The following is a 15332-nucleotide window of genomic DNA, read 5'->3' on the forward strand; positions in this document are numbered from 1 at the left end:
ATAAAAGAATAAAAAGGAAAAGAAAAATAATCCGCTCTGTCTATATATAAAATAACAATATAGCAGTGATGCATTAATTCCTTAAAGGTTTACAGCAGTGAAGCCCTTAGTTACACTCATTTTATGTCATTTACTGTTATTTTTATGAGCTGGAACCGCGTTTTTGATACACGAGAGTGGTTCTGGCCCCATTTCAAGTAATGTTATCAAGGAAAAGGATGACAAACTTATCTACACTCTTCCTTTTTTGTCTTTCAACCCCACTTCCTGTCAGTCTCTCTCTCTACCCATGCCATTCAGCCTGGCTCTGGGAGTTGAAGAAGGTTAGCTTATCCAGATATGTGAGGGCCTTGCATTTCACCAGGCCGTAGTAGGTCTGCAACACAGAGCAGCTTGCACCCTTCTGTCCCAGATCTGCCCACACTGCATCAAGTTCGTGTCTTCTCATCCCTGCTGAGCTGAACAGATAGCGGTAACAGCAGGCGTTGTAGCGGACGTGCTTCTCTCCTGCGAACCTGGCGCTGTGGGTCGGTGCCACGCCGGCCTTCTGAGCACAAAGACCCACAAAAACATCTGCTGACACAGGGGCACGGACTGCTGCGGACGCCACATACACTTTACGGACTACATCCTGGGATAGAACGTAAGCCGTCCCCTCACAGTACTCAGGTAAGTACTTGTCAGGGTAGAGAGCTGGGGGCAGGTAGCCAGAACTGTTGGGGTCCCTGTCAGGGGAGTCTTTCTGGATCACCCGACCCAGATAAAGGTCCTCTGGGTGCCTGTGCAGCCCGAGTAGGTAGCCTCCGATGGCAGGGAGGTTGATGAACACAGAGTCCTTGGTCAGCAGGACAAAACGTGCCACCGGACAGAAGGCGATCACCCAACGGAGTGCCAGCACTGTCCTCTCTGTTGGACCACGGAGCGATGAGTCAGCCACAGCATGACCCTGCACCATGTCTCCATTGAGGTCGGACTCTGCCATGAGGGCTGTTTGTGCAGCAGCCGTCTGAGTTGATCCTAAGAAGAAAAGTATCTTTACTGGGAAGCCTTGGATGACTGTTTGGTTGGCCCATGTCCTCCTGACCGCATCTCTCTGGGTGACATTAGCTGTGGAGCTGAAGACTAGAGCGAGGAGGAAGAGGTCAGAGTTCCTGCAGGCGTCAGGGTTAGCGATGGGGTAGGCCTGGGAGACGTTCTCCCTGGCGTTGCTCAGGTCCAGTTTCCTAGCTTTCTCTCTTACATCAACGACCATGCCATCAGAGTAGACACCAGGCGTGGGCTGCAGGAGGTACTCCTCGACAAAGTCTGCGCCAAACAACAGGGCATGGAAGAGGAGGACGTTGAAGAGGAGGAAACACCACTGGTGGGTACGCAGCTTGCACAGAGAGCACTAGAGCGTGACACAGAAAGACAGAAAAAAGAGAACGTGAATCACCATGAAGAGACCCAATCGAACTTAAATTAAAATGTACGACCTGTAAAGAATAAACACTGTACCTGCATGACACCTGCCTTGTTGTTTCTCTGTTTATTCGCTGTATGTGACCTCCAGCTGTTGTCAGTTTCTCAACAATACCTGCTGACAGACAGGGTTTCAGCTGTCATGAAACTCTAGCAGCATGTAACTCTGCACCCCAAGCCCAAGTCACATGCTTCATCAAGAGGAGTGAGTCCTGCATCAGGTATACATCATTAATGATACAGAGATGGAATAGTTTGATAATACAGAAAAATAACTACTGTAGCCCTTGCAGACATGATTTTAGACAAATAAAAAAATATTGCTTTGAATAATAATTTGAGTCTGATATGAAAGGTTTAATTACCTTCATAAAAATCCTTAGAAATCACATCTACTCCTTTACAAAAATCTATGAAAATGCATGAAATCTTATCGTCTCAGTGAACTTGTACCGGAGGCTTCAAGTTTCCAAGCTGGAAACTGAAAGCTGCAGACTGATTCGACCATAAATGGCTTTTGCATCACAAATTCATGCTTGTACGCGTGTTGAACTCATATTTAAAGTAACAAGCAGATTATTATAGAACAGTCTTCTACTGTCAAAGTCTGCATATACAGCGTTTCGTGCAATGAGGGTCAAATGTTCGTGCAAAGTCGCAGAAAGCAAAACACATTTCTGCCTGGAGGTTTACTTTAAGAAATAAATACAATTGATAACAGCAACCTCTTAAATGTGCAGGATTACTTAAATATTTATCTCTGACAGAGTAGCAGAGACTCCAAATCTCTGAGCCAATTAGGACGTAGAGGGACTTGTACAAACATTTTAAAACCTCTTTTTTTGTATTTCTTCACAAAGTACATGTGCTTGTCTGAATGTGTATTTGTAAAATATGTTGTGCATACAATGTTGTCCTGTATGTGTGTGTTTATTAATATTTGCACTTTAACATAAAAGTGTCTTTTGACTTAAATTTCTAAAATCATGGACGTTTACTGGTTCTGCACCGTAAAGATTGACATTGAGAGAAGATGTTTGAATGTTAGTCCTTTTCAGATTGGTCAGTTATTGATGTGTTAATGTTATATTTAAGAATTTTAGCTGGAAATGTTAAATAAAAACTAAAATTATCACCAGAATGTGAAAAAACAGCAGTTTTGACATTATGTGCTGTGTTCAGGGAGGCTACAGTTAGCGGTAACTCTGGTGATATGCTGGCCCTTATTTGTTTTGAGTATAAATTTGAGAGGTGGCCAAATCCTACATACTGCACCTTTAATTGCTTATTATTAATGTAGTCATCCTGCTTCAGCAGGTCTACTACCTACGTCATGTAATCAAACTGAAAACATGTCTTATATAGAGTCTGTTTCTCATGTAAAGGGGAGAAAACAGTTTAATGTTTCCACTGAAAACTACCCCAAAGCTGTACAAAAAAAAAATCCACTCGACACATGAGGTTTAAACTCTTTCTCATGATTTATAAAGTCACCTCACACCTGTGGTCACAGTTTAAAATGAGAGCTTATCCTTACGAGTGATTGATTTGGACTTATATTTTGACTTTTGTAATCTCCGATGTAAGGCATATGAAATGTACCAAGGGCTCTTTGTTTTCACACATGCAGTACAACTCCATATCATCCTCATCATGTTAGGTCATATGTCTTACATCAGAGGTTATTAAAGTCAAAATGAGTCTCAATCAACATTAGAAAGGATGATAAAATTGTAACCACAGACCCTCGGAAGTCATTTATTTATTGACCTCCTGTGTTTCATTTCCCATCTACCTGCTGTGATGTAGAAGTGACACAAAATGACAGCGTGTCATTATAAAAGCTGATTGGTGCACGTTGCTTAAATACAAAGGGACAAGGAGGGAGGTGAGAGGCCAGGGATCATGTAGTGCTGGGGCTAAAAGTGGAGGGTGTTGATCAAGATTAAACCTGAGGAGCGATCCATGTCGCTGTGACTGGTCATCGGCCAAAACATGTCCAGCCTTTACTGTCTGAGCTCGGGCCTGATGCGGAGAGACAGACAGACAGAAAGCTCTGCTGACACAGTGGAACCTGGCCAAGTTGCATTAGAGTGTTTTAGTCTGTGAGTCACTGTGATTCAGAGAAGCAGGAAGGACTTTAAACCTACTTACTTACAGGCTACAGCCCACACAAAAAATGCTAATTTAATGCTAATAGCAGTGGGACATCGTGAGGCCATAATATGCAGATTTGATGCTGATATTTCAAGATCTAATTTAGCAGAAGTCTTCCACAGTCAAGTTAATGGATATATAACTTGAACCTTAAGATAAAAAAAAAAACAAAAAAACAAGCCTATCAACATTTTTTAAGCAATTCAGGATCCAAAAAGAAATTAATTTGTGTGTCCTCTATGACAAACATTTAATTTTTGAGCTTCAGGCAATGTGTTATTGTGTCTGGTTGGTCTTAGGTTGAGAATAAAAAGTCAAGTATGTAGAAAAGGCGGAAAAAGGAAATGCAATACCTCACACAGATTTTAAGGACGGATTTAAAATGTGAACAAATTGCTAAACACATTCCCGCCAGAGAAGAAAATTGATGATAATTTAGCCTTGATTAACAAAAGTAACCCCAAAAAGTAGACATTATGAGGGAAAAAGTCATAATTATGGGATGAAAAATTAGGATTATGAGATAATTAAGCAATTATTAGGGAATAACACTTCAAAATTATGAGTAAAAAAGTCAAAATTATAAGATGAATGTTGTCTTTTTATCTAATAATAATTTTTGTATCTCATAATTGCGCCTTTTGAAACTTTTATGATTTTTTTATTGACTTAATGACATAATTCTGGCTTTTATCTCCTAATTAAGACTTTTTATCTAATAATTTTGACTTTCTATCTTATAATTTTGAGTTTTTAACTCATGATTATAACTTTTTATGTCATAATTTTGACTTCCTATCTCATAATTTTGACTTTTTAGCCCATAATTCTGACTTTCTATCTCATGATTTTATCTATCATAATTATGAGATAAAAAGTCATGATTATCATAATTACGATTTAACATTGAAATGTTTTTTTTCCTCAAGCTTGGATTTTTATTGCACATTTTCAACTTATACTTGTGAAGTGCAGTGGCGCCTCCTGCTCGGCCCAGCAGGTGGCGGTAGTGCGCTGCAACGTCGAAGGTGAACTGCAGAGATAATGAAAGCAGAAGAAGAAGGAGAACCGCCTGCTTCCCCCAAAACACTGGAAGTCATGGCTGCTACGATTGAGACTTTACTGGAGGAAATCTCCGGTGTCGAAGATCCAATTGAGGAGCTGCAGTGTCTAAAAACAGCTTTATTGTCGATACCTGTGAGCGCTTTGAGAGACGCAGTGAGCGGACAGCGCTTCAATGTCATATTCTCACTGTTAAACTCAAATCAGAGGTTGGTTTGGCACAATGCATCTCGTCCACACACTGTGTGTTTTAACTGCTGAGTCAGTCAGCTCTTCATTATTTAATATTAGTTACTTGTGTAACTCGGTGAGTTAACATAACGGTGGGGTAGCTTAGCTAATGGTAGCTAAAAGACTTTATTTTACAGGTGCTAGCTAGTTAGCAAGCTAACTGGCTACACTGCAGGTGTGGAAAGTGACACATTTTCTGTTGTGACGTTACAGCCATGTGTTATTGGATTTAAAATTTAAAATTATATTGCTGACATTCATAGTTTGCACACCCACAAGTGTAAGTTGAAAATGTGCACTTACACTTCTTATGCATTGCTTCATATACAGTTTTGTGTCCAGGAATACAGAGACAACCAATAAAAACAACGATTTTGCTAATTGATTATGTATTTTTTTAAGGAAAAAATACCTAAAACTCAGCAGTTCTACCCCCATAAATGTAGATATTTTCTGTTTTATTTAGTCTTCTGTGGTAGGAAAGAGAATAACTTTGGACTTCATTGGTCAAACAAGACAAGCAATCTTAACATCTCAGCTTGGGATCTGAGAAATTGTGATGGTATTTGCATTATTTCAAATTGCTTCATTAATAATATGGATACTAATCATTAGTTGCAGCCATGAAACAAATGCTTAGCAGGTTTAAAGTTATAAATGTGAGCTGTGTGTTTACAGGGAACAGGTTGAGCTATGTGTTGCCATCCTTGAACGCATCCTAGTGGCCCTCAGCCCTGTGAGCCTGGTCCAGAACTACAGAGTGGAGCTGCAGGGGGGTCTGACGCATCCGAATGACACGGTGAAGATACTGGCCTTGACGCAGGTGGGCTGCTTGCACACACAGTACACACTCACACATAAGTGCCTTTCAATCGCTCACCTTTTCATCTTTTATACATTAGATTGGTAGAATAGTGGAGAACCCCGATGCTCTCACTGAAATCCTCAACAATCCTGACATTCTGCGAGCGGTGATTCACTGCATCCGAGAAGAGAAGATTGCTGTGGCTAAGCAGGTGATGACCGAAGTGCTAAAATATATCCTGCATGAAGTTTTTAATGTATTCACAGCGGGTGCAGTAATTGTTCTTGTTTTTCAGGCCATCCAGTCCTTGTCTAAACTGAGTCACTCCAAGCCCGGACTAGACAAATTGTTCCAGAGCGACCTGCAGAAAGTCATGAAGGATGTGATGGCCACAAGTGACATTGTCAGATACAGAATATATGAGGTACGTTCGACAGTGTGTCACTTCAGTTTACTTTCTGGCTGATGACATACTTGACATGCAGTTCTTAAAATAACATTTATCTGGATGGAATCGGTGAAAAATATGACTAATCATAACACAAAATACTTCCAGAACGTGGGCACTTAGATTCAGTGATATAAAAGTTTTAATTCATCCCAGATGAGCTCGAAATCATGCAAATGCAGGCAGAGGTTTAACTTTGTTGTCCCAAGTGTATTGTTTTCTTTCTTTTCATGAAATCATCTTGCAGTCATTTGCAGACTCTGTAATCAGATGGAAAATTGCACGCACATTACTCATTCCTGGGTAATCTTAATTTGTTGCCATGGGAACAACAAGGTTGCCTGATAGAAAGACGTGACGCATGCCAAACACTGAGTCTCTCTATTGTTCCTGGTTCAACACTCTTTGCTCTGTGACATACAGTATCTCGTGAAGTAAATGCATTTGTCTGTGATGCATGTACATGAGCACACATGCAACAGCTCTCATATTGATTCACTAATAAAGGTGTTTCTTGCTGCTTGCAGCTGGTGGTGGAAATCTCGTCCGTATCTCCCATCTCCCTCGGTTACTGTGCCAACAGCAGCTTCATTTCTCAGCTGCTAGGAGAACTCACAGGAGATGACGTCTTGACCAGGTAATAGGATTAATCACATCATAAAGAGAGAGAAGAAAACTGAGAAAAAATGTGAAAATGTATAATGTAATTGCTGCAGATAAAGAGTTGCTATAATGTAATGCAAATTTACCTGACAGGCGTTTTGGATAGTTTTCCTTAGTCTTTTATCATTCTATAAATTTGTACCTGTTGTCATTTTTCTCCAGAGCCACAGCCATTGAGATGGTGACCTCTCTAGCACACAGTCAGCATGGCCGGCAGTATTTGGCCCAGCAGGGTATAATGGACAAGATCTCCAACATGATCAGAGGAGCAGAGACTGACCCCTTCTCCTCTCTCTACCTTCCCGGTGGGTCTCTTTAGAAAACTGCCCAACACAAACAAAGAAACACAGCCAGTTCAATCTAGTTCATGCTGCTACACTCAGCTTTAGTTACTGGTTCCTTTTATTTTAAGCACTCCATCTCAAATCATGTGATATCGATTAATATGTTATGCTAGCTAAATTGAAAGCAGATGTGCAGGACTGTTTTCTTCTATTATGGGAGCAGTTATTCAGACCTGATCTGCTCAATGTAAATGTAGATTGATAAAAATGTAGAACATTATGAAATGTCCTCTTGCACTTCTTGTATTTTACTCCGCTGTAACCTTGAGGTCTGCATTAAGAGGCTGACCGTTGATCTTCTTCATGGAGATTTTAAAAGTAGTAGCCATGTCTGATACAGTGAATCTCAATTAGCTCAGTTATCTGAAAACCTCAGTGTATTAAAGTGTATAGTTTGTGTAAGGCTTAATAATGCAGATGATTCCTCCGGTAGGTTTGGTGAAGTTCTTTGGAAACCTGGCCATCATGGACAGCCCACAGCAGGTTTGTGAAACCTACCCGGCCTTCCAGAACAAGGTGTTTGAGATGGCTCTGGACCCGGACCCTGTGATGATCGGCGTGGCTCTGGACACTTTGGGGTTACTCGGATCCACTGTGGAGGGGAAGCAAGTCCTTCAGAAAACAGGTTAGTTTTGTTAGGTTTTATTTAAAGGGTAACTTCACCCATTTTACACATTAAAGTGTGTTTACAGGTCATGATGGGTACTACTGCATATGTGACAAACTTATTATAAAGTCTTTTGTGGCTCCAGAGGAAGCTGCATGTAATCTGATAAATTGGCTCCAGTGATGTCACTCAGTCGCTAAATTGCATGGTGGGTAATGTAGGCACAGGGTTATAAAAGGCAGAAGAATCTGATAATTTGCAGTAGTACTCCCCAAGACCTGTAAACACACTTTAATGTGTAAAATGGGTGGAGTTACCCTTTAATAAAAGCCAAAGGTGCCAAATGAGTAATGACCCCTCTCAGATTGTTTATGTTTCTTGTAGTAATAGCTGATGTCTTGTGATCTCTGTGGCTGATTTCTCTTTGTGTCTTCAGGAGAAAAGTTCAAAGCGGTGTTGTTAAGGATGAGCAAGCTCGCCAGCTCCGGAGCAACAGAGCTCAGAGTGCGCAGCTTGGACGCCATATCCCAAATTCTCACTCTACAGGTATGTGTGTGCTCACAGAAGGAAAATTCATTGCCATCCATACATCTCTGAAGACCCCATTAAAAAAAACAAAAACTAACACTAATAACATTTTATTGCAGCCAGAGCAGCAGACAGAAGACCTCTTGGCCCTGACAGAGTCCTGGTTCCACCTTTTGTCTAAACATCCCATGGACATGATTTGCAACATTAGCACTCAGCCGTTTCCAGAGCTGCATTGTGGAGCTCTGGGTATATTCACTGTGAGTGCTCAGCTGTTTCTAACTACAATCATGTCATCCCTGTGTCACTGACCTTTCGATAACAGATGATAATAACCAGTAATAATTGTATCTTCATCAGTGGATATCTGTGTGTGTTTTCCAGGCCATTGCCACTCAGCCCTGGGGTCAGAAGTTAATGATCAGCACTCCCAGTTTCATGGAGTTCGTTTTGGATCGTTCCACGGGTCAAACGAAGGAGGCCAAAGATGCCAAATTTGAACTGGTGGGAGCACTCGTGTGTTCATCAACAACAGCGGAGATACTGGGAAGTCAGCATTACATCCGTCTGAAGACTTATCTCAGAGAGGGACCTTACTATGTTTCAGCTGTGGCCGCGGTCAGCACAGAGGGAGCAGAATGATTCAAACACACTCAGATACACTTCACGGGTTTCTACTTAATGCTTAAGTACAGGGTAAGTGCCTGAAGAAGCTAAGCGTGGGTTGACATACTTCACTGATAAATGCATAAATAGTTCTAATAAATCAGGATGTGGTGTTAACTTCCTTCATTTTCAACATAATTTTGCAAAAAATAGTGATCAACAGTATACATCTACAACATTAGCTGGTAATAAGGATGGTTTAAATACTGTGGAAGTATTTAAAAACAAATGGGTTATTTATTTTAATTACTTGCTTTTTGCCTGAAAGCTCAGCTGCTCATCTCTAATATATTTATCAGGGTTTTTTGATCGGACCTTAACAATAAGTATCTGATCGTCTTCAGTCTTTCTTTTTTTTCATTTGACTTCATGAGTAGATCTAGTTTTGTTAATACAAGTGTCCTCTAATTTTGGGGCAGTAATGAAAATAAAGTGTACTGTAAAGTTTACAGATGTACTTCTACCTTAAGTCAAAAGTGGCTGAAGTCATGCTCCACACAGTATGTTAACTCATGTTTACTAACTGAGTCTTTCCCAATTACTTAAGCATCAATTAAAGAGGCTTACAAGAGTCCCTCAGATGTTTACCCTCCCAGCACTTACACAAACTCACATCATCATTATTTACAATATCTTTTGAAATCAAACTGGACTCAAAAATACAACCTCATCCATCAGACCGCCGCTCTCCAAGTCCTTGATTTAATTTGTTCATGTAAAAAAGTTTATTAAACATGCTTTTTGTAATTAAAGAGGATTCAGTCTGAAAACAGATGTGTTTGTTTACTTAAAAACGTTTTGCACAAGGGTCATAGCAAAATCTCGACAGCCAGAAATGATTTGAGAAATGCCAAAAAACACACCTTGAAAGTGTTTTTTTTTTTTCATTTATTTTGTGGCACCGAATAAAAGTTTAGTCATAAATCTATTCTCAGTGCCAGATCAGATGTCGGATCTTTTTATTAAATATAGTGACAATGATAAATTGAACCCAAGTCGTCGACTGGAAGCTGCAGTGTCCTGTGACGACAAACATATCTTAATTTTGCTGTGTGGTTTTTAACTCTCCCAGCCATGCGGTTTGTCATTTTTTAGATGTGAAACCAACATGTGAGAGATTTGTATTTTATGTATTCATGTCATAAACAGTACAGTAGCTGTAGTTGGCTGTGTTTGAGTCAGGTGGTGTTCTTTGTCATCTCCACTAGAGGGTGACAGTTCAGCCTGACTCCCTGAGTCACAAGTCTCAACATCCAGTCGATATATTTTTAATACTTTCACAGGATTCAGATACTTTACTTAAAACTGAAAAAACTCCACTATATGTGAAATATTACACCCAAAATCTTAATTAAATGGGCACTATGTAGTTCTCAAGAAGACATTTAAACTCAGAATTTGAATATTTACAATATCAATGAGGTAATGATACAAACTAGGAATAAACTGAACTGAATAAACAAGCTGTTCTCAAGCTGTTCTCAGGGGAAAACAAGGTCCCCAGAACACTGTTTGAAGCTAGAAAGGTGGCAGGGTCCGCCACATATAAACAAAGTAAAACAGTATGAGATTGTGTTGTCCTTTTAAGGTCAGTTTGTTTATTCAGTCATGAAAACAACGAGAGTTTGTTTATTTAGTTTGTTTAGGCATAAAATCTTTTTAAAAAATCCCTCTATGAAGATCTTCTGATTAAAATTTCTTCCCCAAAACGACATAGTGAACCTTGAAGTAAAATCACAGGAGTATTATTAATTAAATATGAGATGTACTTAAATGACCAAAAACCAGCAATCTGAAGTCGGGTAGAATATTAAGTTTATTCTTGAAAGCATACTGTACATATGTGCAATTGAAGTTAGATCAGAAATAGAAAAGATGAATCTCAAACTTGAATTTAAAGTGATTTAGTAACATAAACCTTAAAGAAAAAGAGTTAAAACTAAATTAATTTAAATAAGGTCTTTGTGACAAGTGATATTTTCTGTCATTCGTTGCAGTTTGGCATTTTCTAATTTCAGGCAAGCACATGATGGCGCAGTGGAGGGTTTGAGCTCGGGGAGGCGCAGCACAGTGGCTCCCAGACACCAGATGGAGACGGTCATGACACAGGGTCTGACTTCCAACTGAATATAGTCGCAGAGCTTATGTAAGCCTTTGTACAAGCAAGCTGAAGCCTTTGCAAAAATGTTTGATGGTGGTACAGAGTCAGACAACGATACTTGTCTTCCTCTCTGTCTCATCTGCTTTACAACTGCAATATGGTGCGTTTACTGTCTGTTTATAATTGAGAGCACAACATGAACATTTTAACCATTGTTACTGTGATCATATCAAAGAAGCAATCACTGAAGGATCTTTTTAACTAAAAGTGATTCCTATATTATAGTTAAACATATTTTTGTGTGCATGGCAGCTGCACATACAACATATTTTACTCCTGAAGGGATTGTGTTGCTGCTGTCTCTCCAGTAATTAAGCCTGTGGAAAGCTACTGCTGTGGTTATATTTCCAACAAGTGAGTGTGTTTGTTTGCTAATTAGCACAAAATCACAAAGTACAGCTGAGACTGATGGGCATGTCAGTTTTGCACAGAGGTGTAAAGTAATTAAAATGATAAATAAATATACTATTTATTTAATGATAAACCTTTGAGGTACTTGTACTTAACCTGTACAATTCAGAGGCAAATATTGTACTTTATATTGTACTCCACTATTCATACATTTAGTCACTTTGTAGATTCAGAATAAAAAGCAAAGAATAATCATAGATTATAATGCAATATTAGGATACAACAAGACTTTATTGATCCCGGGGGGATAGCCACATGCTAAGTAAAAGATCTGAGTACTTGTACAAGAATTTAGTCACAAACCAAAGTACTTCATGCTAATGCAAGATGAAAGGTTAAGAAGTTACCTGAGTAATTAAAATGTAATAAATGAATGAGTATGAAAAAATGAATGGCAATCCATCCAATATCCGTGAGACATGAATCACAAGTGTTTAAGTCATGGTGGCGCAAGATGAAAAGTCAGTAGATCACGAAGGTAATTAAGATTCATCCTCAGGGGACCATGACTGTCGGTACATGTTGAGATATATGCACATCCATCCAGTAGTTATCAAAATATATCATTCATAAACAAAACTTTCCTTCACAGTGCACCTACCCTGGTGGGATAATCTCACAGATGTGTTTTTCTCTTCTCCAGCTGTTAAAAGCCATCCCACCTCAGTTCAGGGTGACTGTCTGCATCCCAAACATCCATCATAAGCTTAAAACTCTTAAGACAACCTTGTGTCACCGTCACCTCAGTGAATCATATCACCTCTCCCACGTCTCCTCTGTGCTCGCTCCAGTTTGCGTCATCAAATAAATAAAGAAACAAAATATCCAGTCAGTCAATCTTTCACATTTTATTTTCATTTCTTCTTCTGGCAGCACGGTGGACGTCATCTGGCTTCTTGTGCATCTGATGATTTTTAATGCTTTGGTGGAAAGTACTTTTACACAAGTACTGCACTTAAGTGTAATTTTTAGGTATGTTATGCTAATATATACATCCACTCCATTACATTTTAGAGGGAAATATTATATTTTTTACGCAAATTAATTTGTATGACAGTTAAAGTTATGAGTTATGTTTCAGATTCATGTTTTACATTAAAACAAATCACATGATCAGCTTATAAAGTCACATTTTTCAAGGATTAAACCAGTAGTTGGTCTAGTTTGGACCCACTGTCATGTCTCAGACATCTATGAGTTGTTGATGGGACTTTTCCCCTCTAAACTTTACAGAAAGTCTTGTAATCCTAAATTACGGTGGCCCTAATGTAAGTGTCAAAACACAACAAAGTTTCCTTTGAAGAGCCTTTGGAGGGGCCTGAACCCTTTGTTGAGAACCACTGAACGAAATTACTGAACTTTGCCTGTGCATTAATGCATCAGTATTAATAATATAATGATGTAAATCCTAATAATAGACAGTATATCTCACAGGTCAAGATCATGAGTTCTTATACACCGTGGTATAAGTACATATTTTAACCTGTTTTAAACCTGTTATTACACCCATAGTATTTACTAATCATCCTCTTTGGTGTTGCACTGAAATATGAACCATGAACACTTCCTCTGATCCCATGGGCAGTCTGTTGCACTGCTGGCCTTTCTGTGCCTCCCCTGCTGCCTGAGAGAGCGTACGTGACTCCTCCTGGGCTTCCTCTGTGTGAGAGGTGGGATGATCCGCTGGCCGAGCTCAACACACCTGAGAAACACCGACAGCAGGGAGAAGGTGGAAGGAAATGTGGATGATGAATCGATGAATCATCCGATCACCATGAAGCCTTTGTATTTCTTAGCAACCTGCCCTCCTGATACACACTTATTATTTAAATGTGATGTCTGGGATTGATTTGAGTTAGGCAGATACAGACAGTGACCGAAGGTGAGAAACTTCACTTTAAGAGTCCTGAGGCTTTTGTTGTTGTTTGAAGATGACTCGTTTAGGGAAGAGATTTTGTTTTCTTCGAATAGGTTTATAAAATATTACACATATCCTTCAAAAAAGAGGACATTTCTGTCATGTGAATGAAATCTTTTGGAATATTTACATTAAAATGTACACATCAGTCATCTGGCTGTATGCTGTTGCTGTCTTCTGATCCCATAAAGGCCGGAGCTACTGGTGAAATAAAAAACACACATCACATGTGAGTTGTAGGCAAATGACTAAAAATAGTCAATTTTGTGTACAATTCTGTGTATTAAGCTGAAAATAGTTGTTTCTTGTGCAACGTTTTTACTTGTGCTGTACCTTGGTAAAATTTTGAGGGACTTGTACAAGTGAGTTTATACTTTTACTCCACTACAGTACGAGTATGAGGGTGAACAGACTGTGGCTGGGGTGGCTGTTGTCTTGCAGTATCCTTTGGAGCTCTGTGCAGACTTTTCACTTTACCGATGTCACTGATGCTCTGTAGACGGGTACCAGTGATGCACAGAGCAGAGCCCTGTGATGACCATGACAGCCTTTCTGTGATGTCATTATTCTGTAAGACAAGTACTTTGACTTTTCATACTTTAAGTACATTTTGGTGATTGTAGGCTACTTCTGTACTTTTAACTTGGAGTGCAGGAGATTCAAAAAATAACTTAAATGATCTACAGAGTGTGAAGCAATAACAGTTTGACGTTATGGTGTCTATGTTTTGTTTTACAGAGGTATCTACTGAAGTTAGGATGCTAACCAGCTAGCCCCAGCCCATCCTGGTCCAAATGTCCCGTGCTAGCTCCCAGTCACCCAGATCTTGCGTGTTGTGGGGCCCACTAACCTCCAGTTTTTGCGCCCAGCTAACTTGAGTGGGGATAAAATAATTTAAAATTGCTCTTCAAGACTTTCCAAATGTTATTGGACGTATTGACTTCATTTATAATAGTCAAACGAGTCATTTCACAGGGGTCGTGACTCAAAAAAATATATCCACTGTGTTACAGCCGCTTTTTTCACAAGGTAAGCTAATGGAATTTAGCGTTTTTGAGCCACAGTGCATCACGTGATGATGTAATTACACAGTTTGGCCACAACACAAGTTGGCATCAAAGCTTGGTCCGTACCACTAGCTGCACGGCTACCTGAGCTAACTAGTGATATGCCGCCCCCTGTATGTTTTAAGTATGAATTTGACAGGTGGCCAATTCTTACATATTGCACCTTTAAATAAGAGGACCTGAGATCTTCTTCATCACAGCTTTTGTGAGTCTGACTACAATAAAACACATTTTTCTGCAATATATTTCAGTGTTCCAGTCATTTTTGAAGCTTTTATGGACATTTCCCCTCTTTATGTCACAGTTTATTCAGCTTATTAGGCTGAAAGGAGATATTTTTTCCCATGTTTTCACTCTGCAGACGTGAAGGGAGCCGGAGCCTCCAACAGATGGTGCTGATCTCTCTGTCCACATCAAGAGTTGGGTGATAATTCAACAGTTATGTCATTAGGTGTACAGCTACCTCAGCAAGGAAAGCTGTCATCAGCGTTATGTTCACTGCTGCAGACCTGTCCTCTGCATCTCCCCCCTCTCACACCTCACCAGCCTGTTTTTCTTTTTCTTCTCTGTTTTTGTGACACCCAGTTGACAACACCTGCATCTTTCAGTTTGTCTTTTTGAAGAGTTCCTCACCCAGCTGTCACTTTGCTCGTCTGCGTGGGCTGACACAAACTCTTCCATGTACCTCCAAGATGCACCTGAATAGGTGAGTTGAGAGGAGACATCGTCACCAGGGCTTTTATTAAAGAAGAGCGCCTCTTTCTCTCCGGGTGTCCACTCGTTTTTGGGCAGATCACCCTCCG

General features: G+C 39.8%; 2 protein-coding genes across 2 annotated transcripts; one reads left to right on the forward strand and one right to left on the reverse strand.

Moving 5' to 3' along the window:
• Positions 1–283: 283 nt before the first annotated feature.
• Positions 284–1503, reverse strand: LOC141006276 (beta-1,3-galactosyltransferase 9). The gene is made up of 2 exons (XM_073478427.1): positions 1498–1503; positions 284–1390 (listed from the first exon to the last, which is right to left on the reverse strand). The coding sequence occupies exons 1-2, from the start codon at positions 1501–1503 to the stop codon at positions 284–286; spliced, it is 1113 nt and encodes a 370-aa protein (XP_073334528.1).
• A 3158-nt stretch (positions 1504–4661) lies between these two features.
• On the forward strand, positions 4662–9744 carry psmd5 (proteasome 26S subunit, non-ATPase 5). Its single transcript, XM_073477843.1, has 10 exons — positions 4662–4889; positions 5590–5734; positions 5814–5927; positions 6012–6140; positions 6692–6801; positions 6990–7132; positions 7605–7796; positions 8215–8324; positions 8426–8566; positions 8691–9744. The coding sequence occupies exons 1-10, from the start codon at positions 4663–4665 to the stop codon at positions 8946–8948; spliced, it is 1569 nt and encodes a 522-aa protein (XP_073333944.1). The 5' UTR covers position 4662; the 3' UTR covers positions 8949–9744.
• The last annotated feature ends 5588 nt before the right edge of the window (positions 9745–15332 follow it).

The sequence above is a fragment of the Pagrus major genome, chromosome 12, assembly GCF_040436345.1.
Source record: "Pagrus major chromosome 12, Pma_NU_1.0".
NCBI lineage: Eukaryota > Metazoa > Chordata > Actinopteri > Spariformes > Sparidae > Pagrus > Pagrus major.

Bases quoted from the DNA above. Each gene is read 5' to 3' on its own strand.
- psmd5 (XM_073477843.1), top strand. From the start codon at position 4,663: ATGAAAGCAGAAGAAGAAGGAGAACCGCCTGCTTCCCCCAAAACACTG. The intron at 4,890-5,589 runs GTTGGTTTGGCA...GTGTGTTTACAG, and splicing joins CTGTTAAACTCAAATCAGAG to GGAACAGGTTGAGCTATGTG. The intron at 6,802-6,989 runs GTAATAGGATTA...ATTTTTCTCCAG, and splicing joins GGAGATGACGTCTTGACCAG to AGCCACAGCCATTGAGATGG.